Source organism: Hyla sarda, chromosome 3, assembly GCF_029499605.1.
Source record: "Hyla sarda isolate aHylSar1 chromosome 3, aHylSar1.hap1, whole genome shotgun sequence".
Taxonomy (NCBI): Eukaryota; Metazoa; Chordata; class Amphibia; order Anura; family Hylidae; genus Hyla; species Hyla sarda.
The window spans coordinates 167,364,448-167,389,345 of record NC_079191.1 but is presented as its reverse complement, the minus strand read 5'-3'; the positions used below and the strand labels follow the sequence as shown (position 1 = coordinate 167,389,345).

The 24,898-nt window shown below is 44.4% G+C and overlaps 1 protein-coding gene across 2 annotated transcripts in view; it reads right to left on the bottom strand.

Annotated features, from left to right (window-relative positions):
- The window catches only part of P3H2 (prolyl 3-hydroxylase 2), a 223,095-nt gene that overhangs the window by 159,673 nt on the left and 38,524 nt on the right, over nt 1-24,898 (bottom strand). The window contains exon 1 of one of the 2 annotated variants that reach the window (XM_056565432.1): nt 335-853. The exons of the other annotated variant lie outside the window; for it this stretch is intronic. Within the exon in view, the coding sequence (XP_056421407.1) occupies nt 335-742 (408 nt within the window). The 5' untranslated portion in view covers nt 743-853. Of the gene's footprint in view, nt 1-334; nt 854-24,898 lie in introns of those variants that run through there. 2 annotated transcript variants of the gene reach the window in all.

Here is a 24,898-nt window from a genome sequence, read left to right as displayed (position 1 = left end):
CCACTTTATAAATAATAACTATAAGTTACAATATCTTGTTTTGGAAAGAACAGTTAGGAATGCAAGTACAAAATATTTATAAAAGGTGAGATGTTTATAAATCAATTACAATGTAAATAATAACATTCCATACTGCATGCTGGTATATGCACTTTGACCCTATAACAGTGTTTCCCAACCAGGGTGCCTCCAGCTGTTGCAAAACTACCACTCCCAGCATGCCCGGACAGCCTTTGGCTGTCCGGGCATGCTGGGAGTGGTAGTTTTGCAACAGCTGGAGGCACCCTGGTTGGGAAACACTGCTATAACAGGATAGCAGAGCCTTTAGTCTTACCTTATAGTACGCCCTCTGCAGGAAGTTGTAGGGAATCCTCCTGTAGAACTCACTCTTGATGTCCTCAGTGACTCTGTGCCTGGACAGTGCCCCCAGGCTGCCCTCCTCACACTGCTCTACACAGGCTGCCCGATGGAGCATGGCACTGGCAAAGTTTAGATCCCAGTTTTTGGGGCTCTCCTGGAAGGGGAACCTCTGCTTACAGCCCAGCCTGCAGCCTAGCTTAGTGTGCCTGAGCTGGGAGAAGCTGCTGAGAGCCATCTCCATATAGTAAACCACCTTTTGGAAGTCATTTCTATAATAAGCTTCTATCCCATTATCATAGAGCAGGTCATAAGGTTCCAGACTATGGACGATGAAGTGCAGGGAAGATAGGAGGAAGGGGACAGCCAGCACCTTGTAATGCATGTCTGCTCTGGTCCCTCTCACTCAGGGTCTGGAGCCCTTTAAGAAGGGGTCTGTGCTTGTGCTGAGAGGACCATGTGCAGCTCTGACTGACTCACACACAGGCAGCCGGCTCACTTAAAGCGACACGAACTCTTTTAGGAGGAGTCCAAAGCAGAAGCCTCACTAGGGAACAGCCAGCACCTCTCCCACAGGCACAGGCGTCTGAACAGTTGGCAGCCAAGGAATGCGGCGGAACCATGCTATTTCTGTGTCCACTTCACTGTGTCTCTGGGACCATGTCTTATATTCCTCTATGATCAGCTCTCCTGCTTGTGTTTATACTGTATAAAAGCACTGTATACTCTATAGAGCAGTGTTTCCCAACCAGGGTGCCTCCAGCTGTAGCAAAACTACAACTCCCAGCATGTCTGGACAGTCAAAGGCTACTACCCAGCTCTCCTAGACTCCTGAATGGCCTATCAGACTGGACCCCTATTTGGTAGTGCAGTGTTTCCCAACTAGCGTGCCTCCAGCTGTTGCAAAACTACAACTCCCAGCATGTCTGGACAATTTTTGAAGGCTACTACCCAGCTCTCCTAGACTCCTGAATGGCCTATCAGACTGGACCACTATTTGGTAGTGCAGTGTTCCCAACCAGCATGCCTCCAGCTGTTGCAAAACTACAATTCCCAGCATGTCTGGACAGTTCAAGGCTACTACCCAGCTGTCCTATACTCCTGAATGGCCTATCAGACTGGACCCCTATTTGGTAGTGCAGTGTTTCCCAACTAGCATGCCTCCAGCTGTTGCAAAACTACAACTCCCAGCATGTCTGGACAGTTGAAGGCTACTACGCAGCTCTCCTAGACTCCTGAATGGCCTATCAGACTGGACCCCTATTTGGTAGTGCAGTGTTTCCCAACTAGCGTGCCTCCAGCTGTTGCAAAACTACAACTCCCAGTATGTCTGGACAGTTGAAGGCTACTACCCAGCTCTCCTAGACTCCTGAATGGCCTTCGGACTGTCCGGGCATGCTGGGAGTTGTGGTTTTGCAACAGCTGGAGGCACGCTGGTTGGGAAACACTGCTATAGAGAGATGGAAAAGAAGGGTCCCAAAAGGAAGCTGCTCCAGCAGTTTCCAGGGAGGAATAATACGGATGATGTCTGTGGCGCCTTGAGAGTATATTGTAATAAAATAAGTATCCCGGGATTATGGGGTTACTTATTTATTCAATAAAAATGGGAAACCATGCATTAACACAAATATATGGACTATAAAATCAAAGAAAGAGGGAGATAGTGACGCGTTTCGCAGGGTGACCCCCGCTTCGTCAGGTTAGTACGGTACCTAGTACCTGATACTAGCCTGACGAAGCGGGGGGTCACCCTGCGAAACGCATCGCTATCTCCCTCTTGCCTTGATTTTATATTCTATATATTTGTTTTAATGTATGGTTTCCCATTTTTATTGAACAAATAAGTAACCCCATAATCCCAGGATACTTGTTTGATTACAATATACTCTCAAGGCGCCACAGACATCATCCGTATTTTTCTTCCCTGGAAACTGCTGGAGCAGCTTCCTTTTGGGACCACTCTTTTCCATTGCCTTAAAGGGGGAATCCGGCGCTTAGACATCTTATCCCCTATCCAAAGGATAGGGGGATAAGATGCCTGATCGCGGGGGTCCCGCTGTTGGGGGACCCCCGTGATCTTGCACGCCGCACCCCATTAAAATCAGTCCCCGAAGCATGTTCGCTCCGGTTCTGATTACCGTCGGTCACGGGGACGGTGCGTTGTGACATCATGGCTCCGCCCCCCGTGTGATGTCACGGCTCCGCCCCTCAATGCAAACCTACGGGAGGGGGCGTGACAGCTGTCACACCCCCCTCCCATAGGTTTGCATTGAGGGGCGGAGCCGTGACATAACACGGGGCGGAGCCGTGACATCACAACACTCCTTCCCAGTGATTGACAGTAATCAGACCCGGAGCGAACCACGCTCCGGGACTGATTTTAATGGGGTGCGGCGGTGCAGATCACGGGGGTCCCCACGAACAGGCATCTTATCAAAAGGATAGGGGATAAGATGTCTAAGCACCGGAGTAGCCCTTTAACCGACACAGCAATTGTTCGGGTCCGGATGCCAGGCTGCCAGAGGATGTTTGGGAGAATTGCCACACTCCTTCCATGCGCTAAACAGTGTTGTGCTTGCCAGTGGCGTACGGGGGGCGCAGGGGGCGGCATGCCCCAGGTGCCACTCACAAGGGGGGTGCCATGACGGAGTCACCCCCCCAATCCAGTAGCGTAGCGGCTGGGGTGCGGACCGAACCGGGCGACACCAGCCTGATGGGGTGACACCATGCCGCTCAGTGACCGGGGTGCCCCCAGGTCTTCAGCTGCGCTCGCTCCCCGTCCGATTACCTCGCTCCTGCCAACCCCGTTTGCAGCTGTGCTGGCGGGCGGCCTGGTCTGATGAGGGACGTTGCGCAGGGAAGAAACGCTGCCAGGTAAGTGTGTGTGTGTCTGTCTATATGTGTGTGTCTGTGTCTGTCTATGTGTGTGTGTGTGTGTGTCTGTCTATGTGTGTGTGTCTGTGTCTGTCTATGTGTGTGTGTCTGTGTCTGTCTATGTGTGTGTGTGTCTGTCTGTGTGTGTCTGTGTCTGTCTATGTGTGTGTGTCTGTGTCTGTCTATGTGTGTGTCTGTCTGTGTGTGTCTGTGTCTGTCTATGTGTGTGTCTGTCTATGTGTGTGTTTGTGTGTGTGTCTGTCTAAGTGTGTGTCTGTCTGTGTGTGTCTGTCTATGTATGTGTTTGTGTGTGTGCTTGTCGGGGGGGGGGGGGGGGGGGGGGGGGACTATGCTTCCTCCGTAATAATGTGGGGAATCTATGCTACCTAATGTGGGGAAGCTGTGCTTTCTAATGTGGGGAGTCTATGCCACCTAATGTGGAAAACTATGCTACCTAATGTGGGGAATCTATTCTACCTAATGTGGGGAAACTGTGCTTCTTAATGTGGAGAATCTATTCTACCTAATGTGGAGAATCTATGCTACTTAATGTGGGGAATCTATGCTTCCTAATGTGGGGAATCTATGCTACCTAATGTGGAATACTATGTTACCTAATGTGGGGAATCTAAGCTAGCTAATGTGGGGAATCTATGCTACCTAATGTGGGGAATCTATGCTACCTAATGTGGGGAATCTATGCTACCTAATGTGGGGAAACTGCGCTTCCTAATGTGGAGAATCTATGCTACCTAATGTGGAGAATCTTTGCTACCTAATGTGGAAAACTATGCTACCTAATGTGGTGAATCTATGCTACCTAATGTGGGGAATCTATGCTACCTAATGTGGGGAAACTGCGCTTCCTAATGTGGAGAATCTATGCTACCTAATGTGGAGAATCTATGCTACCTAATGTGGAAAACTATGCTACGTAATGTGGGGAATCTCTGCTACCTAATGTGGGGAATCTATGCTGCCTAATGTGGGTAATCTATGCTACCTAATGTGTGGAATCTATGCTACCTAATGTGTGGGAATCATGCTACCTAATGTGGAGAATCTATGCTACCTAATGTGGAATACTATGCTACCTAATGTGGGGAATCTATGCTTCCTAATGTGGGGAAACTATGCCAACTGATGTGGGGCATCTGTGCTACCTAATGTGGAAAACTATGCTACCTATTGTGGGGAAACTATGCTACATATTGTGGGTAATTTATGCTACCTAATGTGTGGAATCTATGCTACCTAATGTGAGGAATATATGCTACCTAATGTGGAGAATCTATGCTACCTAATGTGGAATACTATGCTACCTAATGTGGGGAATCTATGCTTCCTAATGTGGGGAAACTATGCCAATTGATGTGGGGCATCTGTGCTACCTAATGTGGAAAACTATGCTACCTATTGTGGGGAAACTATGCTACCTAATGTGGAAAACTATGCTACCTAATGTGGGGAATATATGCTACCTAATGTGGAGAAACTGCTACCTAATGGCCCTATCCACTGCTGCACCACGACTGCAATGCTTTTCCGCCCAACGTGACGTCACGACATTGACGCCGCCTTCACGGATCTTTTAAAGGAGCGGAAGGATCCATCACCAGCAGTCGGCTGGAGGCATCATCCAAATGTAAGTAAATAATTATATGTGAAGGGAGGGGGTGTAATTAAGGTGAGGGAGGGTGGAGTGTAATTAAGGGGAGGGAGGGCGGGGGAAGGAGGGGTGTAATTAAGAGGGGGGGTGCAATTGGGGGGAGGGAGCAGGGTGTAATTAAGGGGGGGTGCAGGGGGGGGTGTAATTAAGGAGGGGTGTGGTTGGGGGGGGGAGCAAACAAAGGGTCCGCCCCGGGTGCCAAATTCTCTAGGTACGCCCCTGGTGCCTGTAGCACAACACTAATAGGCGAGTGAGATACCATTCACCTATACCAGCTGATTTCTATACCTGCTGATTTCTACCACTTCCATGTGTTATTTATATATATCTATCTATCTATCTATCTATCTATCTATCTATAAATATATATATATATATATCTATATATATATATATATATATATATATATATATATATACAAAAGAATGTATGTGTGATTGCCGATTGATCCAAACAAAAGCTCTAATTTCCACGTATATTCAATTCTGATCTGTTTTCTAGTTTTATTCATTCATATATAATTTTTTTCATTATTCTTTCATTATTATTATTGTTATTTTTATTTATAATTTTTCCTATTTATTTTTATTCAATTTTCATTTTCTTTATTGTTTTTTGTTTTATGCTTTTGCTTTTGGCTTGACCATCATTTACGGCACTTAAATAGCGCCATTCTGCTTTCTGTTCCAATCTTTTTTCTATATATATCCTGCTATAGAGAGATGAAATATCATGTCCACTTGTAATGATAGAGCTTCTGTACCCTCCAACAAAAATAGATATAACACCAGACTTTCCATGTGCTAAATCTGGCAATGACTTAAAGGAGTACTCCGGTGGAACACTTTTTTTTAAAATGAACTGGTGTCAGAAGTTAAACAGATTTGTAAATTACTTCTATTAAAATGTTTTAATCCTTTTAGTACTTTTTAGCAGCTGTATGCTACAGAGGAAAATCTTAACTTTTTGAATTTCTTTTTTGTCTTGTCCACAGTGCTCTCTGCTGACACCTCTGTCCATGTCAGGAACTCTCCAGAGCCAGCATAGGTTTGCTATAGGGATGTTCTCCTGCTCTCGACAGTTCCTGATACCGGCATCAGGTGTCAGCAGAGAGCACTGTGGACAACACAAAAAAGAAATTCAAAAAATAAAGATTTTCCTCTGAAGCAAACAGCTGCTAAAAACTACTGAAAGGATTAAGATTTTTTGATAGAAGTAATTTACAAATCTGTTTAACTTTCCGGCACCAGTTCATTTAAAAAAAAAAAAGTTTTCAACCGGAGTACCCCTTTAACATATTATTTCTGTCTTTAACACCTTAAGGACCCAGCCAATTTTCAGTGTAAGACCCGGCCATTTTTTGCACATCTGACCAATGTCACTTTAAGCATTAATAACTCTGGGATGCTTTTACCTTTCATTCTGATTCTGAGAATGTTTTTTCTTGACATATTCTACTTTATGTTAGGGGTAAATTTTCGTTGATACTTGCATCATTTCTTGGGGAAAAATGCAAAAATTTGATGAAAAAATTGAAGATTTAGCATTTTTTTTGTAACTTTGAAGCTCTTTGCTTGTAAGGAAAATAGACATACCAAATAAATGATATATTGATTCACAAATACAATATGTCTGTTACGCCGAGCGCTCGCAGCGTTTTCCTGTTCGCAGCGCCCCGGTCAGACCCGCTGACCGGGAGCGCTGCGATAATGTCTCTAGCCGGGATGCGATCCGCGATGCGGGATGAGCCCGCTCGCGATTCGCATCCCGGCCCGCTTACCAGACTCGTTCCCCGTCTGTTCTGTCCTGGCGCGCGCGGCCCCGCTCCCTAGGGCACGCACGCGCCGGCTCTCTGCGATTTAAATGGCCGGTGCGCCACTGATTGGCGCATGGTTCTAATTAGTGTGTTCACCTGTGCACTTCCCTATATAACCTCACTTCCCCTTCCCTTCCTTGCCGGATCTTGTTGCCATTGTGCCAGTGAAAGCGTTCTTTGTATGTCCCAAGCCAGTGTTCCAGACCTCTTGCTGTTGCCCCTGACTACGATCCTTGCTGCCTGCCCTGACCTTCTGCTACGTCCGACATTGCTCTTGCCTAATCCCTTGTACCACGCCTATCTCAGCAGTCAGAGAGGTTGCCGGTGGATACGACCTGGTTGCTACCGCCGCTGCAAGACCATCCTGCTTTGCGGCGGGCTCTGGTGAATACCAGTAGCAACTTAGAACCGGTCCGCCGGCACGGTCCACGCCAATCCCTCTCTGACACAGAGGATCCACCTCCAGCTTGCCGAATCCTGACAATGTCTACTTTATATTTGCATCATAAAATTGATGAGTTTTTACTTTTGGAAGACATCAGAGGGCTTCAAAGTTCAGCAGCAATTTTCCAATTTTTCACAACATTTTCAAAATCGTAATTTTTCAGGGACCAGTTTAGTTTTTAAGTGGATTTGAAGGGCCTTTATATTAGAAATATCCCACAAATGACCCCATTATAAAAACTGCACCCCTCAAAGTATTCAAAATGACATTCAGTAAGTGTGTTAACCCTTTAAGTGTTTCACAGGAATAGCAGCAAATCTTTTTACACTCGCATGTTCTTGTAGACCCAGTTTTTGAATTTTTACAAGGGGTAATAGAAGAAAAAGGCCCCAAAATTTGTAACCCAATTTCTCTCGAGTAAGGAAATACTTCATATGTGGATGTAAAGTGCTCTGTGGGCGCAATAGAGGGCTCAGAAGGGAAGGAGCGACAATGGGATTTTGGAGAGTGAGTTTTTCTGAAATTGTTTTTGAGGGGCATGTCACATTTAGGAAGCCCCTATGGTGCAAGAACAGCAAAAAAAATCCCCACATGGCATACTATTTTGGAAACTACACCCCTCAAGGCACGTAGCAAGGGGTCCAGTGAGCCTTAACACTCCACAGGTGTTTGATGACTTTTAGTTAAAGTCGGATGTGTAAATGAAAAAAAAATTTTTTCACTAAAGTGCAGTTTCCCCCCCCCCAAATTTACCATTTTTACAAAGGGTAATGGGAGAAAATGCCCCCAAAATTTGTAGCCCCATCTCTTCTGAGTATGGAAATACCCCATGTAATGACGTAAAATGCTCTGCGGGTGAACTACAATGCTCAGAAAAGAAGGAGTCACATTTGGCTTTTGGAAAGCAAAATTTGCTGAAATGGTTTTTGGGGGGCATGTTGCATTTAGGAAGCCCCTATGGTGCCAGGACAACAAGAAAAAAAAATATTTTGGAAACTACACCCCTTATGGAACGTAACAAGTGGTACAGTTAGCCTTAACACCCCACAGGTGATTGACGAACTTTCATAACATTTTGGAAACTACACCCCTCACATAATTTAATAAGGGGTGCAGTGAGCATTTACACCCCACTGGCATTTGACAGATCTTTGGAACAGTGGGCTGTGCAAATTAAAAATTTGATTTTTCATTTTTGCGGACAACTGTTCCAAAAATCTGTCAGACACCTGTGGGGCGTAAGTACTCACTGCACCCCTTTTTACATTCCATGAGGGGTGTAGTTTCCAAAATGGGGTCATATGTGGAGGGGGTCCACTGTTCTGGCACCATGGGGGCTTTGTAAACACACATAGAGTTCAATTCCAGCCTAATTCTCTCTCAAAAAGCCCAATGGCGCTCCTTCTCTTCTGAGCATTGTAGTTCGCCCGCAGAGCACTTTACATCCACATATGGGGTATTTATATACTCAGAAGAAATGGGGTTACAAATTTTGGGGGGCTTTTTTCCTATTACCCCTTGTGAAAATGAAAAATTTGGGGTAACACCAGCATTTCAGGGGAATTTTTTTTTTTAAATTGTCATGTGCAACTTTAACGAAAATTTGTCAAAGACCTGTGGGTTGTTAAGGCACAGTATACCCCTTGTTACGTTCCATGAGGGGTGTAGTTTCCAAAATGGGGTCACATGTGGGTGTTTTTTTTATTTGTGTTCATGTCAGAACTGCTGTAACGATTAGCCACCCCTGTGCAAATCACCAATTTAGGCCTCAAATGTACATGGCGCTCTCTCACTCCTGAGCCTTGTAGTTCATCCATAGAGCATTTTACATACACATATGGGGTATTTCCGTACTCAGGAGAAATTGCGTTTGAAATTTTGGGGTCTTTTTCTCCTTTTACCTCCTGCGAAGATGAAAAGTATGGGGCAACACCAGCATGTTAGTGTAAAAATTTACATTTTTTACACTAACATGCTGGTGTCGCCCCCATCTTTACCTTTCATAAGGGGTAAAAGGAGAAAAATGGCCATAACATTTGTAACACAATTTCTCCTGAGTACGGAAATACCCCATATGTGGCCCTAAACTGTTGCCTTGAAATATGACAGGGCTCTGAAGTGAGAGAACACCATGCGCATTTGAGGCCTAAATAAGGAATTTGCAAAAGGGGCAAATCTGGTTACAAGGATGGGGCTTGTCTCCACCAAAACCCTACAATAGTGTTTCCCAAACAGGGTGCCTCCAGCTGTTGCAAGACTCCCAGCCTGCCAGGACAGTCTATGGCTGTCTGGCAATACTGGGAGTTGTGGTTTTGCCACAGCTGGAGGCTTCATTTAGTAAACACTGCCTTATGAGACGTTTTTCATTTTTATTTGGGGGAGGGGTGGGACATGTAAGGGGGTATATATGTAGTGTTTTACTTTTTATTTACTTTTTATTATTTATTAGTGTAGTGTAGTGTTTTTAGGGTACATTCACACAGGCAGGGGTTAACAGTAAGTTGTCTGCTGGGAGTTTCAGCTGCGGTGGAAAATTTGCCGCAGCTCAAACTTGTACAAGGAAACCCACTGTAAACCCGCCTGTGTGAATGTACCCTGTACATTCACATGAGGGGGGCACCCCAAACTTTCAGCTGTGGCAAAATGACAACTCCCATAATGCATGGACAGACCGTACATGCTGGGAGTTGAAGTTTTAGAACAGCTGTAGGCACACTGGTGGGGGAACACTGAGTTAGAAAACAGACTCTAGCTCAGTGATTCCAACCCGTGTGCCTCAGGCTGTTGCAAAACTACAACTCCCAACTGGGGAAGAACAGTTTGGAGATCGTTTAGTAGTGGTCTCCAAACTGTAGCCCTCCAGATGTTGCAAAACTACAACTCCAAGCATGCCCAGACTGTCCAGGCATGCTGGGAGTTGTAGTTCTGCAACATCTGAAGGACCAGATATTGCAGAACTACACACCCAGCATCCCTGACTGTCTGGCCATGCTGGGAATTGTACTTTTGAAACATCTGGAGGGCTACAGTTTGGAGACCACCATATAGTGGTCTCCAAACTGTGCCACTTCAGATGTTGCAAAACTACAACCCACAGCATGCCCAGACAGTCATGCTCCCCCCTCGCCGCTCGTGGCTCAAGTGCCAGAAAGTTAAACAGATTTGTAAATTACTTCTATTAAAAAAAAATCTTAATCCTTCCAGTTCTTGTTAGCAGCTGTATACTACAGAGGAAATGTTTTTCTTTTTGGATTTCTCTTCTGTCCCGACCACAGTGCTCTCTGCTGACCTCTGCTGTCCATTTTAGGAACTGTGCAGAGCAGGGGAAAATCCTCATAGCAAACATATACTGCTCTGGACAGTTCCTAAAATGGACAGCAGAGGTCAGCAGAGAGCACTGTGGTCGGGACAGAAGAAAAATCCAAAAAGTAAAGCATTTCCTCTGTAGTATACAGCCCCTAAAAAGTACTGGAAGGATGCCAATTTTTTTAGTAGAAGTAATTTACAAATCTGTATAACTTTCTAGCACCAGTTGATTTAAAAAAAAAAAAAGTTTTTCACCGGAGTACCCCTTTAAGGATTGTCTGGTTCCGAATGTGAGAATTTTTTTTCAATGCACCTAAATTCTTCCAAGAAGCAACAAATGTAATAAAAAAACAAAACACATCTCAGCCTTCACAATTCTGTATGAAAAGAATTAAATATGGTTGTAAAATATAGATTATTTATTACTTTATTATTATTTTTGCTTGTGATTCCACACTCGATCCATTTTTATTCCATATTTTGTTATAGTCTGTCAGTTATTTCATTTGTATTTGTTCAGTGTTTTTAAGCATAACTGCATTCACGCACCAGCTGCAGGATATCTGTTTAAAGGGGTTCTCCACCATAAGGTGATTTTAGTAAATACCTGGCATACAGTAATGGACATGCTTAGGAAGGATCTGCGCTTGTCTTGGGACTAAATGGCTATGTTGTGAGATTACCATAACACTGTGGCTAGCTTTTTGTGAACTGGTATTTCCTGTTTGACTTTTCTTTTTTGCCTACAAATCCCATAATTCCATTTTCCTCCCTCCCACACATCAGCCACCCCACCCATTGAAACATAAATGAGCTGCATCCATTCAAAAGACCTGTGATTTTCAATTAGGGTGCCTACAGCTGTTGCATTAGTTGCAGATTGATCCCTCCACCCATTGAAGCAGACAGGCTCCCGGTCATCAGCTGACTAGTGAGTCAGATCTCGGCCGCATTGCAACCTGGGAAAAATCTGAGACAACACTCATTTTGTATGTTGTTAAAAATAAATATTGGGGTGAAAATCACAGAAGTATTGTGAGAAAACCATCACACACAGGTACAGACACTATATTATGAACTACACTAACTTTACAGCCCCTGTAGCATAGTAAAAAAAAAAAATATTCCTGGAATACCCCTTTAAGTGCTCATTCACACGGAAGGATCTGCCGATAAAGGACCCTACAGTACTGCCTTCATCTGTGCTTGCCCATACCGCCAATCCGCGGCTACGAGCAGACATGCTGCGATGTGCGAGTAGCCGTGCACATGCTCAGAATACTCACACACATCACAGCCGATCCCCCTGCTTCCTGAGCTAAGCCAAGAGCAGCCGAGATGTGTGCGAGTATGCTGCGCATGCGCATGGTGACTCGCACATAGCAGCGTGTCTGCTTGTAGTGGCAGATTGCCGCTACGAGCAGGCACAGATGGAGGCAGCACTGTAGGATCCATTGTCGGTGGATCCGCAGCGTAAAATATGCATCCACCGACAATGGATCCTACAGTGCTGCCTCCATGTGAATGAGCCCTTAGGGTACGTTCACACGGGGGGATTTATTTGCAGGTTTCCCGCTGCATATTTGAAAGTGGGCGGGCTCTTCTCGGCTGTCCGCACCAGATGTTCCGCTGTGTAATTTCTGCTAAGGAAAATCCGACGCAGACCTTACTGACTTCAATGGGGCTTACGGCGGATTTTCCACAGCAGAAAATCTGCTGCAGACAAATGCAAAGAGCCCGTCCTCTTTCAAATATGCTGCAGGAAACCCCGCAGATAAATCTGCCCGTGTGAACGTACCCTTAGGGTACGTTCACATGGGCGGATTTTTTTGCTGGTTCTCCGCTGCGTATTTGAAAGGGGGCAGGGTCTTCTCGGTTTTCCGCAGAAGATTTTCCGCAGCGGAATCTACGCTGTGGAAAATCTGCCGCAAACCCCATTGAAGTCAGTAGGGACTACGGCGGACTACAGCCGAGAAGAGCCCGCCTACTTTCAAATGCGCAGCGGAAAAGCCACAAAAAAATCCGCCTGTGTGAACGTACCCTTAGGGTATGTTTACACCGGCGGATTACCTGCGGATTATGCAGCGGATTTTGCTAGCATTGACTTTAATGAGTCAGCAGAAAATATGCATTAGAGGCAGATTTTCCTTCGGATCTATTAAAGGCAATGGTAGCAAAATCCGCCTGTGTGAACATACCCTAAGGGCTTATTCACACGGACGGATCCGCCGACAATGAACCCTACAGTGTTGCCTCCAGCTGTGCCTGCTCATAGCTGAAATCCGCCGCTGCTACGATGTGATGTGCGAGTTGCCGTGCGCATGCACAGTGTACTCGCACAAATAGTGGCTGCGATGTGTGCGGCGACTTGCACATCGCAGCGTTTCTGCCCGTAGCGGCGGATTGCAGCTATGGTTCAAATGATTTTTATTAAAATTTTTCAGAATTATTACAAACAGAAAGTTTGGCCAACTTGAGCAGGCACAGATGGAGGCAGCACAAAATCGGGTATCCGCAGCATAAAATACATTGAGGATCCGTCCCTGTGAAGGAGCCCCTTAGACTATGTTTACACGGCAGAATCTCCATGCAGAATCCAGAGGAAAAATTCAGCTCCGAAATTCTTCTAAATGAACTTAACATAGTGAATGGAATTCCCGCTGTCCCATACACACAGCCGATTTTCTGTTGCAGAATTGTGGCTGCAGAAATTCTGAATTTTGGTTTCTGCAAAAACATTAAACCTGTCAGACCACGTTCACATTAGTGTTGCTCGCGAATATTCGCAATACGAATTTTATTCGCGAATATCGCATATTCGTGAATATTCGCGAATATAGCACTATATATTCGTAATTACGAATATTCGTTTTTTTTTTTATTTTTTTCTCACAGTACACATAACAGTGATCATCCCTCTCTGCTTCCAGCTTGTGTGGTGTAAAGAAGGCTCTAATACTACTGTGTGAGACTGGTGTGCACATTTTCGCATATGCGAAAATATTCATATGCTAATTTTCACATATGCGAATGTTTACTTGTACAGGTTTTCGTATATGCAAATTTTCGCATATGCTAATTTCCGCATACGCGAATATTTGCATATGCGAACATAAAACGCGAATATTCGCGAATATATGACGAATATTCGTCCATATATTCGCGAATATTCGCGAATTCGAATATGACCTATGCCGCTCAACACTAGTTCACATGGCATAAAATGTGCAGAATATCTGCCCAGAAAACAAGAGGGGACATTTCGCACATTTAAATAATCCGGGGGGTGCTACAACCACTCGAAAATGCGCCATCACATAGACGGCCATATATTTCTGAGCAAAATCCTCAAAAAGAATAGACATGTCTATTCTTTATGTGGATGCCGGAATCGGCATTTCTGCTGTGGAAAATCAATGGGACTGGCAGCGGAATGTCTGTGTGGAATATTCCTGCAAAATTCAGCACGGACATACCGCTGTAAGGACATACCCATTAGTTTTCACAGAATTCCTCAACATCGTCCATTAAGGTCAATGGGACTCTGAATTCCACCTGGAATATGTGTGTAGCATAAATTCAGCACAATTTCCACATACATGCCGCACAGAATCTGTAAAACTGCAAAAAATCTGTTCTCAGCTTGGTAGAAAGGAATCTGAGTGGAAGCCAAATTCCATGTGAACATAGCCTAAATCTCCTGCAGCTTCACAATCTGAGACTTGCCAGAGACCGCAGTGATCGGGATACGGATTTGTCCCATAGACTAGCTGTAGTATCGGGCTACAAAGTTGTGGGGGGATATAAATGGATATCTCAGGCCAGAGCATGAATGCAGTTATGCTATAAGAATTACCTCATGTTTTTTGCTGTTTTAAAAACATTGCTGAAATACAGAATGAACACAGATGTGAACGAAAGGAGCAGGCGTTTGTAAATTTAACCCATTGACTTCTATGAACTAAACACTATACAATACAGATCCAACGGAACATGCTGAACATTGAAAAAAATGCCATGTGCATAAAATAAATGCATGTATAGAAAAACAACAATGTGAGTAAAACCATTTATTTGTGTTAGCAATGTTTTATTTTTTTTAAAGTGGAATAAAAAAAAAAAAAGATAAATTGGAGAGCGGACATGACCGATAATAAAGTGCAACCAATGCATGCAGGGATTTAAATTCCCACTTACTTCAGCCAGTGGGGTTTCTCCGTCCTTAAAGGGGTATTCCAGGCAAAAACTTTTTCTTTATATATCAACTGGCTCTGGAAAGTTAAACAGATTTGTAAATTACCTCTATTAAAAAATCTTAATCCTTCCAATAGTTATTAGCTTCTGAAGTTTTCTGTCTAACTGCTCAATGATGATGTCACATCAAGGGAGCTGTGCATGATGGGAGAATATCCCCATAGGAGCTGCACAGCTCCCGGGACGTGAGTCATCAGAAAGCAGTTAGACAGAAAACAGCAACTCAACTTCAGAAGCTAATAACTATTGGAAGGATTAAGATTTTTTAATAGAAGTAATTTACAAATCTGTTTAACTTTCCGGGGCCAGTTGATATATAAAAAAAAGTTTTTGCCTGGAATGCCCCTTTAAACCTCCATCTATTTTTTTAAAGAAATAGAACCATGTGGATCCAACATTAGCTAGTATGAATGAAGCCTAAGCATGGCATATGACCCATTAGGCTAGTGGTTAGCAGCAGTGTCATGTACTGGTACTGCACAGCACGTCTTAGTTCCTGTTTCAGATTATGTTAATGTAGTAGAAGAAAAAGGATCAAAAGATTTCACTTTATTGAATATGTTACATATTTTAATGTTATTGCCATGAAATTGTCAGGCATATGTTTTTGGGCCACTTACATGTCAATCTATATATATCAAACTCAATGGCCCTCATTTACTATTGCAAACCTGACATGTTTTGTCGGGTTGTGCACCAGATTCTGTCGCATTGCGCCAGAAATTATGTCTGCGCCAGAATTTGCGCCAGAATTGAAAAACCCCGACTAACTCTCCATTTTGTTAAGAAAACCCGAAAAAGGGGCGTGGTTGCTGGGAAAGGGGGCGTGGTCATGGAAAAGGGGCGTGTTCTCGACATTTTCACAAAAAAACAACATATTTACTAAGGTTTAAACATAAAATGTGGTGGATTTCAGCTGAGGAAAACCAGACAGATCAGAGCATGTGTAAAAAAAAGCAAAGTGTAGGGAAAGTGGAAAATGTAGGGAAACCTTAGTAAATACCGTGGGAAAATAAATTGTAGGGAATTAAAACCCACAAAGAAAACTACACAACACTCTTAGTAAATCAGGGCCAATGTGTGTGTGTGTGTGTGTGTGTGTATGAATGTATGTATGTGTGTATATGTGTGTGTGTGTATGTTCCAGCATCACGTCCAAACGGCTAAAGATATTAACATGAAACTTGGCGCACATGTTACTTATATGTCCACAACAAACATAGGATAGGTGATTTAACCCTTACTCTCCCCCATTTGCCAGGGTCAGGGTTTTTGTTTAAAGTCCCATACAAGTCTATGGGAAATATATGTTACTGCATAACTTCCAAACGGCTGGAGATATTTCGATACTACTTGGTCACATGTTACTTATATGTCCACTTAGATACATGAAGAAAAAAGCGTATACAGATCCATAATGAAAAAATAGCAAAATTTTTATTAACATATAAATCCAAATACATACATTTAAAATCAGGTAAAAAACATATGTAAGGTGCAGACACGGCTGCAAATCTGCAGTCACATGAGGCTTCTTCCGGGGCGTAGAAGCCTCATTGGTGAAACGTTGGGTGAGGGTGGTCTGGTGCACGTCTGTCACTCTGTTCTTTGGTAACTATACCTGTATATTTGGTTATTTGTGTTTGGTACTCTATGCTGTGACTCTATTACTTGTTTATACTAATACCTACCTTATTGTTTAGTTGACCACTGTGTCTCTGGGGGGATTCTAATTTTGTATGCCTCCTTCTTCTAATATATTGTATTGTTATTTTCCTTTGGGCACTTTTTGTAGGTATTTCCTTATATAATCTTAGTCAAGTTTATGGTCACATTTGAGTCCCAACCGACCACCCTTTATTTTCTGTGCCTCTGTGGCTGTGGATTTGCAGCCGTGTCTGCACCTTACATATGTATTTTACCTGATTTTAAATGTATGTATTTGGATTTTGGATTTATATGTTGATAAAAATGTTGCTATTTTTTCATTATGGATCTGTATACGCTTTTTTCTTCATGTATCTAATATGTTTTGGTGTAGCATCTACGCATTTTTCTTAGGGGTCATAGTGTTTATTTATATGTCCACTTAAAATATAGGATAGTTAATTTAACCCTTAACTACCCCCATTTGTGAGGGTCCGGGTTTTTGTTTAAAGTCCCATGCAAATCAATGGGAAATGTATGTTCCCACACAACTTCCGTACGGCTGGAGATATTTCAATAATACCTGGTACACATATTACTTATATGTCAAATAAAAAAATATGATAGTTAAATTAACCCTTACCTACACCCTTATATAAAAGATGGGTTTCAAGTCCCATGCAAGTATATGGGACTTCTGTTACCTTACTCCACAAGCTCCACTCTGCATCTCCTGGTGAATGTGTTAGTCCGGCTTGCAAGCCACACCCCATCTCATAAAGATCTGCCCACTGTTTAAGCCCCACCCCTTGTATTATCTACCCTTTTTGTGCATCGGTCTGGCTTGCAAATCACACCCAGTCCCACATAGCCATATCCCCTTCTAATATCAGCTTACAATATCTTCATCACAAATCAGTCCCACCTGAGGACAGGATATGAAGATGGGACATAAGGACGGGATATGAGGTCGGGATTTGAGGAAGGTATATGAGGTCGGGATGTGAAGCCGGGATATGAGGACAGGATATGAGGACGGGATATGAGGATGGGATATGAGGTCGAGATAGGTGGACGGGAAATGAGATCAAGATAGGAGGTCGGGATATGAGGATGGGATATGAGGTTGAGATATGAGGATGGGATATGAGGACAGGATAGGAGGTCGGGATAGGAGGTCGAAATATGAGGTTGATATAGGAGGACGGGATAAAAGGTCAGGATATGAGGATGGGATATGAGGTCAGGATAGGAGTTCAAGATAGGAGGTCGAGGAATGAGGTTGAGATATGAGGACGAGATATGAGGACGAGATAGGAGGTCAGGATATGAGGACGGGATATGATGTCAAGATAGGAGGTCGGGATATGAGGACAGGATAGGAGGACGGGATATGATGACGGGATATGATGACGGGATATGATGTCGGGATATGAGGTCAGGATATGACAACAATATATGAGGATGGGATATACAGTCAATAACATCCTCCTTTGTTGATTTTCCTCCCCAAAAAGTATTAAGAAGGAAAAACCGGGCAACATCGGGTACTCGTAGTATATATTAAATTTGGCACATATTTTAGCATGTAATTCGACATGCATTTTTGGCTGTTAATGGATTTAAAGAGGTACTCCGCCACAAACATCATATCCCCTATCTAAAAGATAGGGGATAAGATGTTAGATTGCGGGGATCCTGCCGCTAGGGACCCTCCGAGATCTCTGGCGCTGCACCCCATCATTCGGTGCATGGAGTGAACTCCGCTCAGTGCTTGATGATTGGCGATGCGGCCGCCATGCCCACTTCATTCACTTCTATGGGAGGAGGCATGACGGCCCGCGATCTAACATCTTTTCCCCTATCCTTTGGATAGAGGATAAGATGTTTGCGGCGGAGTACCCATTTATTCATCCCAATCCCAAAATGCCATTCTTTATAGCTTTGGCTGCATTCCAAGAAACAAATAAAATTTTAATTGCCCCAAAAACTGTTATAAAAAAACTGTCTGAATACAAAAATGTGTAACAAAAAACTACTGAAATTTCCAGATATTTTTTTCTTTGAAAAAAATAATAATAATAATAATTGTGGTAACATAGCTTAATATTATTAGCAAAGAGCAATCTGCTTTACTAGGGTTTGCAAATTGAAACTGTTTTAGGGGCCACTTATTTTGAGTTCACTGATCAAGGTGGTTCCAGGTATGCAAATATCTCAGGAGGGATTTTGTTTCACTCATTCCCATTCATATTAAGCCTGTTAAGGCTGTATTTGTGTGAGTATGCAACACGTCTCCGCCTCTAGGCCTCTAACGCCCCTTGTTGTGACAAAGGAAATTTGACACAACAATTGTAACCCTTTAACTCGGACTCGGAAATGGGGCCTACCTGTATGCCCTGCAAACTTAACAGGTTAAGATCCACCAACCTGAGTAGGGGAAATGCCCCTTTCTCCATTGTACTACTTTGGTTGTTTAACATTTACTACTTTAGTGGTATACAATGCCTATTTAGCAGGTACAATGCCATACTTTGTAATTTTATGCTTAGTCTCTGGTGCCACTTGAACCAGTTTACTTGTTAGGACATAAACAATGCTCACAACAATACATAGTTACCGGATCCTGTGCAACATTCACTCTGACTCATCAGACTCAAAGAAAAGCTTAATGTTCCTATTCACACTAGGTGGCACTGTTTCTTTAACATTTCGAGTAATACAATAATAAAACAAATTTCGACAGTTTGGATCTGTCTAACAGGAGCTCTCTCTGGCCTGTGTTAATTCACACAGGACCTCACCCTTCCATCAGTTCTCCCCATCTATCTGACGATTTCTTCTTTTCAGATCCTACAACAAAAGTCTTAGAGGGTACTCTGCCCCTAGAATCTTATCCCATATACAAAGGATAGGGGATAAGATATCTGACTGCAGTGGTCTGAGCTCTGGGACCCCCCCCCCCTCGCGAGTTCCTTGCAGCATCCAGCGTTCTGAACATTATGTGCGCTTGGTGCGGGCAGCCATAGTTGTGATGTCATGCCCCGCCCCATCATAACATCATTCCGCACCCCTCCATTCATGTCTTCGTGACATCACGAGGGGGCATGGCTTGACTGTGGCGCCCACATAACGTCACAACCACATAATGTTCAGAACACCGGGTGCTGCACAAAGATCCCCTTTGGATAGGTGATAAGATGTCTAGGGTGGGAGTACCCCTTTAAACTTCAATGTAGTTGTCCCAAAAATATTGCCCAGTAGGCTACCTCCTTCTGGCTGTCAATAAGCCTCACTAAGGCATTCTTTGGAAAGTCTCTTTTTATCACCATTGTGGATGGAGGCGAGGGTTGGATTGTTTCTTGTTCCTTTTGGCCTCACTGTGGAAATTCTATGGAACTCAGAAGTGCTGTGTTCAGCTGCAAATGACCGGTAATGTTGTAGTAAGAATAACTTTCTCATATAGTGATACAGCTACCGTATAATAAATCACTACTAGGGATGTCCCAATACCGATACTGGTATCGGTATCGATACTAGCCATTTGCATGGTATCGGGGACTCGTTTAATGTCCCCGATACCATGCCCGATACCTTGTGCCGCTCTGCTGCCCCGTTCTTCCATCCTCCCGTCCGCATCATAGAGCTCCATGGAGGAGCATGAGACACACCCGTCATTCAGCCTCCTCCCCTGCGCCCAGTGTAACGCTACGCAGGAAGCAGAGTGACGTGTATGTCACATGCTCCTCCATAGGACGACACGATGCGGACCGGAGGACGGGAGAACAGGGCCCCAGAGCGGCAGCACCAGCACCCGACCCTAGGAGGTGAGCTGCCTGCAAGGAGGGGGCTGCTACTAATGTCTAAGTGGGGGGGGGGCCCTGCTGCTGTCTAAACGGGGGGCCCTGCTGCTGTCTAAACGGGGGGGGCCCTGCTGCTTTCTAAACGGGGAGGGGGGCTTCTGCTGTCTAAACGGGGGGGGGGGGGGGCGCTGCTGCTGTCTAAACAGGGGGGGGGCCCTGCTGCTGTCTAAACGGGGGGGGGGGGGCTGCTGCTGTCTTAACGGGGGGGCCCTGCTGCTGTCTAAATGGGGGGGCCTGCTGCTGTCTAAAGGGGGGGCTGCTGCTGTATAAAGGGGGGGCCTGCTGCTGTCCAAAGGGGGGCCCTGCTGCTGTCCAAAGGGGGGCCCTGCTGCTGTCTAAAGGGGGGCCTTGCTGCTGTCTAAAGGGGGGGGGGCCTGCTGCTGTCTAAAGGGCAAGGGGCCTGCTGCTGTCTAAAGGGCGGGGGGGGGCCTGCTGCTGTCTAAAGGGGGGGCCCTGCTGCTGTCTAAAGGGGGGGGGCTGCTGCTGTTTAAATGGGGGCCCACTGTCTAAAGGGGGGGGGGCTGTGGTCTACAAGGGGCTGCTACTTATGTCTACAGGGGGACTGCTGTCTACAAGGGGGGCAGCTGTCTACAGGGGGGGGGGGGGGGGGCTGCTACTAATGACTGCCAGGGGGCTGCTGCTAATGTCTGCAAGGGGATACTAACTACTATTAAAGACAATCTTACAGCAGAGTCACCTGCACTAACTTGAATTTATAGGTAGATAGTGCAGGTGACCCGGTTTCTACCGCTGCTCATCATGTGGTCATCGGTCTCGCCGCCAATGCAAAATCCCTCTTCTGTCCAATGAAGAAGAGAGAAATCTTGGCTCATTCTACAGCAGCCGCCTCCATTGTACACAACAAGGACCCACATATTATACGGTAAACCGCACCAGAAACCGGGTCACCCTGGTGTCAGATTCCCTTTAAAATATAAGTACTCGTACTTGGTATCGGCGAGCACTAGAATTAAAGTATCGGTACTCGTACTCGGTCTTAAAAAAATGGTATCGGGACATCCCTAATCCCTACTGCTAAATGTGAATGAGACCTAATGACCTCTTCCTATCTCTGCCTTGCTAGTGCTGTGTCTCACTTTAACCTTCTCACATCTGAGAATCTCCGTGCAGACATTCCGCAAACTGCGAGGCGCCAGCATAATCTGCAGGTACTAGGACTGCATGGGAATGTGCCATCTCATAGATGGATATGCATTCCATGTAGTCTCCGCACAAAGAATGAAACATCTGGCACGGAAATTCAGCTGTGTGCACAGAGCAGCAGAATCCCATTGAATTTAATGGGACTCTGCTGCAGCGGAATCCGCATTGGAATCTGGCACAGAAATTTTGACGTGTGAACATGGGCTAACTCTTATTTTACATATTGCCTGCAGCAAATTGATTGAATAGCATTGTGTCTCTCTAGGCTAGGGTTTCCAGACATTCTCCTGCTTGGTAAGGTTTAGTGAGAAATGTATCCAAAAGATAGTCCTACTTTGAAGGGGTACTCCGACCCTAAGACATCTTATTTCCTATCCAAAGGATAGGGGATAAGATGCCTGATCGCGGGGGTCCCGCCGCTGGGGACCCCTGCAATCTTTCATGCAGCACCCCGTTATCATCAGCCTCTGGAGCGAACATCGCTCCAGGTCTGATGAATCACGATCATAGGGCTGGAGTATCGTGACGTCACGGCTCTGCCCCCGTGTGATGTCACGCTATGCCCCCTCAATGCAAGCCTATAGTCTCTACCAGACTATGGTGCAAGCGCGGGACCTTTGTTTGCTTCATAGACCGTAGCTAAAGGCGTACACAGCTAATGGCGTACATCAGCGCTCACACTGTTGCTCACAGCATTTGAAATCTAATAGGGTATTTGGGAGACTCACTGGACCAACTGAGGCACAATTGTGGGGATCTGATAAGTAAAGATGGTGGCTGGAGCTCCTCTCACCTTCTCCTGTGCCGTTTTGGTGACCGCCTTCTATGGTCTGCCTTGTGCCTATGCATAGCACTGAACAGTAATAGCAATCCTATGATTGCTATAACTAGTCCCCTATGGGGACATAAAAAAAATAAAAAAAGTTATCAAAAGTAAAAATAAAAGTGAATAAACCTCTGTCCCAAGAAAATAAATTAAATCACCTTTTTCCATTTTACCAATTATAGAAGTTAAAAAATAAAAAATAAACATATTTGGTATTGACTAAGGTTAGGGATCCTGTCAGTAAACAGTATAGTTACATAGTTAGTACGGTCGAAAAAAGACATATGTCCATCAAGTTCCACCAGGGAATTGAAGGGTAGGGGTGTGGCGCGATATTGGGGAAGGGATGGGATTTTCTATTTCTTCATAAGCATTAATGTTATTTTGTTCCAGGAATGTATCTAATCCTGTTTTAAAGCTGTTAATTTTTCCTGCTGTGACCAGTTCCTGAGGTAGACTGTTCCATAAGTTCACAGTTCTCATGGTAAAGAAGGCGTGTCGCCCCTTGAGACTAAACTTTTTCTTCTCCCCCGTCCTTTGGGGGGGTTAAACCTGGAACAGTTTTTCTCCATATTTTTTGTATGGGCCATTAATATACTTATATACGTTTAGCATATCCCCCCTTAAACGTCTCTTCTCAAGACTAAACAATTGTAACTCCTTTAATCGCTCCTCGTAGCTAAGATGTTTCATGCCCCATATTAGTTTAGTCGCGCGTCTCTGCACCCTTTCCAGCTCCACAGTGTCCCTTTTATGAACAGGCGACCAAAACTGAACAGCATATTCCAGGTGAGGCCGTACCAATGCTTTATAAAGGGGGAGTATTATGTCCCTGTCCCTTGAGTCCATGCCTCTTTTTATACATGACAATATCCTGCCGGCTTTGGAAGCCGCAGCCTGACATTGCATGCTATTCTGTAGTCTGTGATCTACAAGTACACCCAGATCCTTCTCTACCAGTGACTCTGCCAGTTTAATCCCCCCTATAAATGTTAGAAATACCAAAAAAGTCCCAAATTGGGGGTTAGAATAGAGAAATTTTAAACATGCTAAGGGATCATCACACCACGTTTTGGGGATATGGCAACTAGATCCGGCAGGAAAATTAAAAAATCTTCCGATGCTGTATTCCCGCCAGACCCGTGCCGCGCCCCATTCACTTCAATGAGATGGACAGAGTCAGACAGGGCCCCAAGACGGCTATTATTTTAAGAGTAGTACAGTAAAAGAAAAGCATGTAACCATGGGTATCATTTTAATCATATTGATTCACAGAATAAAAATAACATGTTAGTTTTACCGTGAAGTGCACTATATAAAAACGAAACCTCCTAAAATTTGCTAAATTCTTTTCAATTTCCCACCACTAACAACCAAGGTTGAATTGCAGATTTGTATGGATTGTTTCAGGACTACCTTACCTTCTGCACAGCAGGTGTGATTACCAGGCAGATTACTCTTATTATGGGACTACTATTTCTGTTCATTTCTCCTCTAAGCGCTGACTGTTTATTTAGCTACAGAAAATTGTTAAAATAAAGAATTTTTTTAAAAACAGAAAAGAAATTTGTATTGTCTAAACACCAGTATGTAAAAGACTAGTCCTTAACCCCTTGAAGACGCAGCAAATTTTCCTTTTTGTTGCGTCCCGTTTATACTTTCAAAAACCATATCTCTTTTAATTTTCTATCTACAGGGCCATATAAGGATTTGTTTCATGCATAACCAATTGTAAGTTTGTAAAGACATCACTTATTTTTTCACAAAATCTATGAGGAAACAAAAAGAAAAGTTATTTGTGGGGTAAAATTAAAAAAGACAAAAACAAAACAAATGCAATTTTGAAACGTACGTACGTTAAGGTACCATGTTATACCCTGTGCTCTGGCTGGACATACTGGCCGTGAGCGCATCTCCCCGTGCTTGTCAGCTGCCGGTGGGGCTGAGACTCGCATCGTGGGATGTGCCTGCATGGGAGTCCCAGCCCGTCACTCAACTCTGTCCCCTGCCTCTGTTCATCTGCTCCGGGCGGTGCATGCCCCCGCCTCCTAGGGCCCCCGCCAGGGCTTTCAAATTTAAAGGGCCAGTGCGCCTGTAGTTACTTGACACCTGTACCTCACTTATAAGTTCTAGCTCCTCCCTCATGCCCCTACCAGATCTTTGTTTGCCTTTGGGCCTGAGAGAAAGCAGTATTCCGTGTTCCTTGCCGTGTACCAGACCTTTCACCATTTTTCTAGCCGCCTGCCTATTGACCTTCTGCTATTCTACTGACTACACTCCTGTGCCGCCTGCCCAGACCTTCTGCTTGCCTGACTATGTCCTGCCTTGTCCCTTCTGTGCCACGCTTCACCTCAGCCACCCGCGTCATCTGCCACACAGGTCCAGCGGATCCACTACATCTCCTGCTCCAGACCACCGTGGTATTGTGGATCTACTACCTCCTGAGTTCCAGTCATCTGCAGTGAGTCTTACATACCATCAACATGTTATGGTTATCCTGTAGGTCCATTCGATTACAATTATACTTAATCTATATAGGTTTTATATAGTTTTTGTTTTATTCTACTACTTTTTAATAGTTTTTGTACTTTGTTGAAGACATTTGCCTTATTCTGACCCCTAATACAGAGCCATGATCTGTAGTTTTTATTGCCATCATTTTTGTTTAGATGTTTA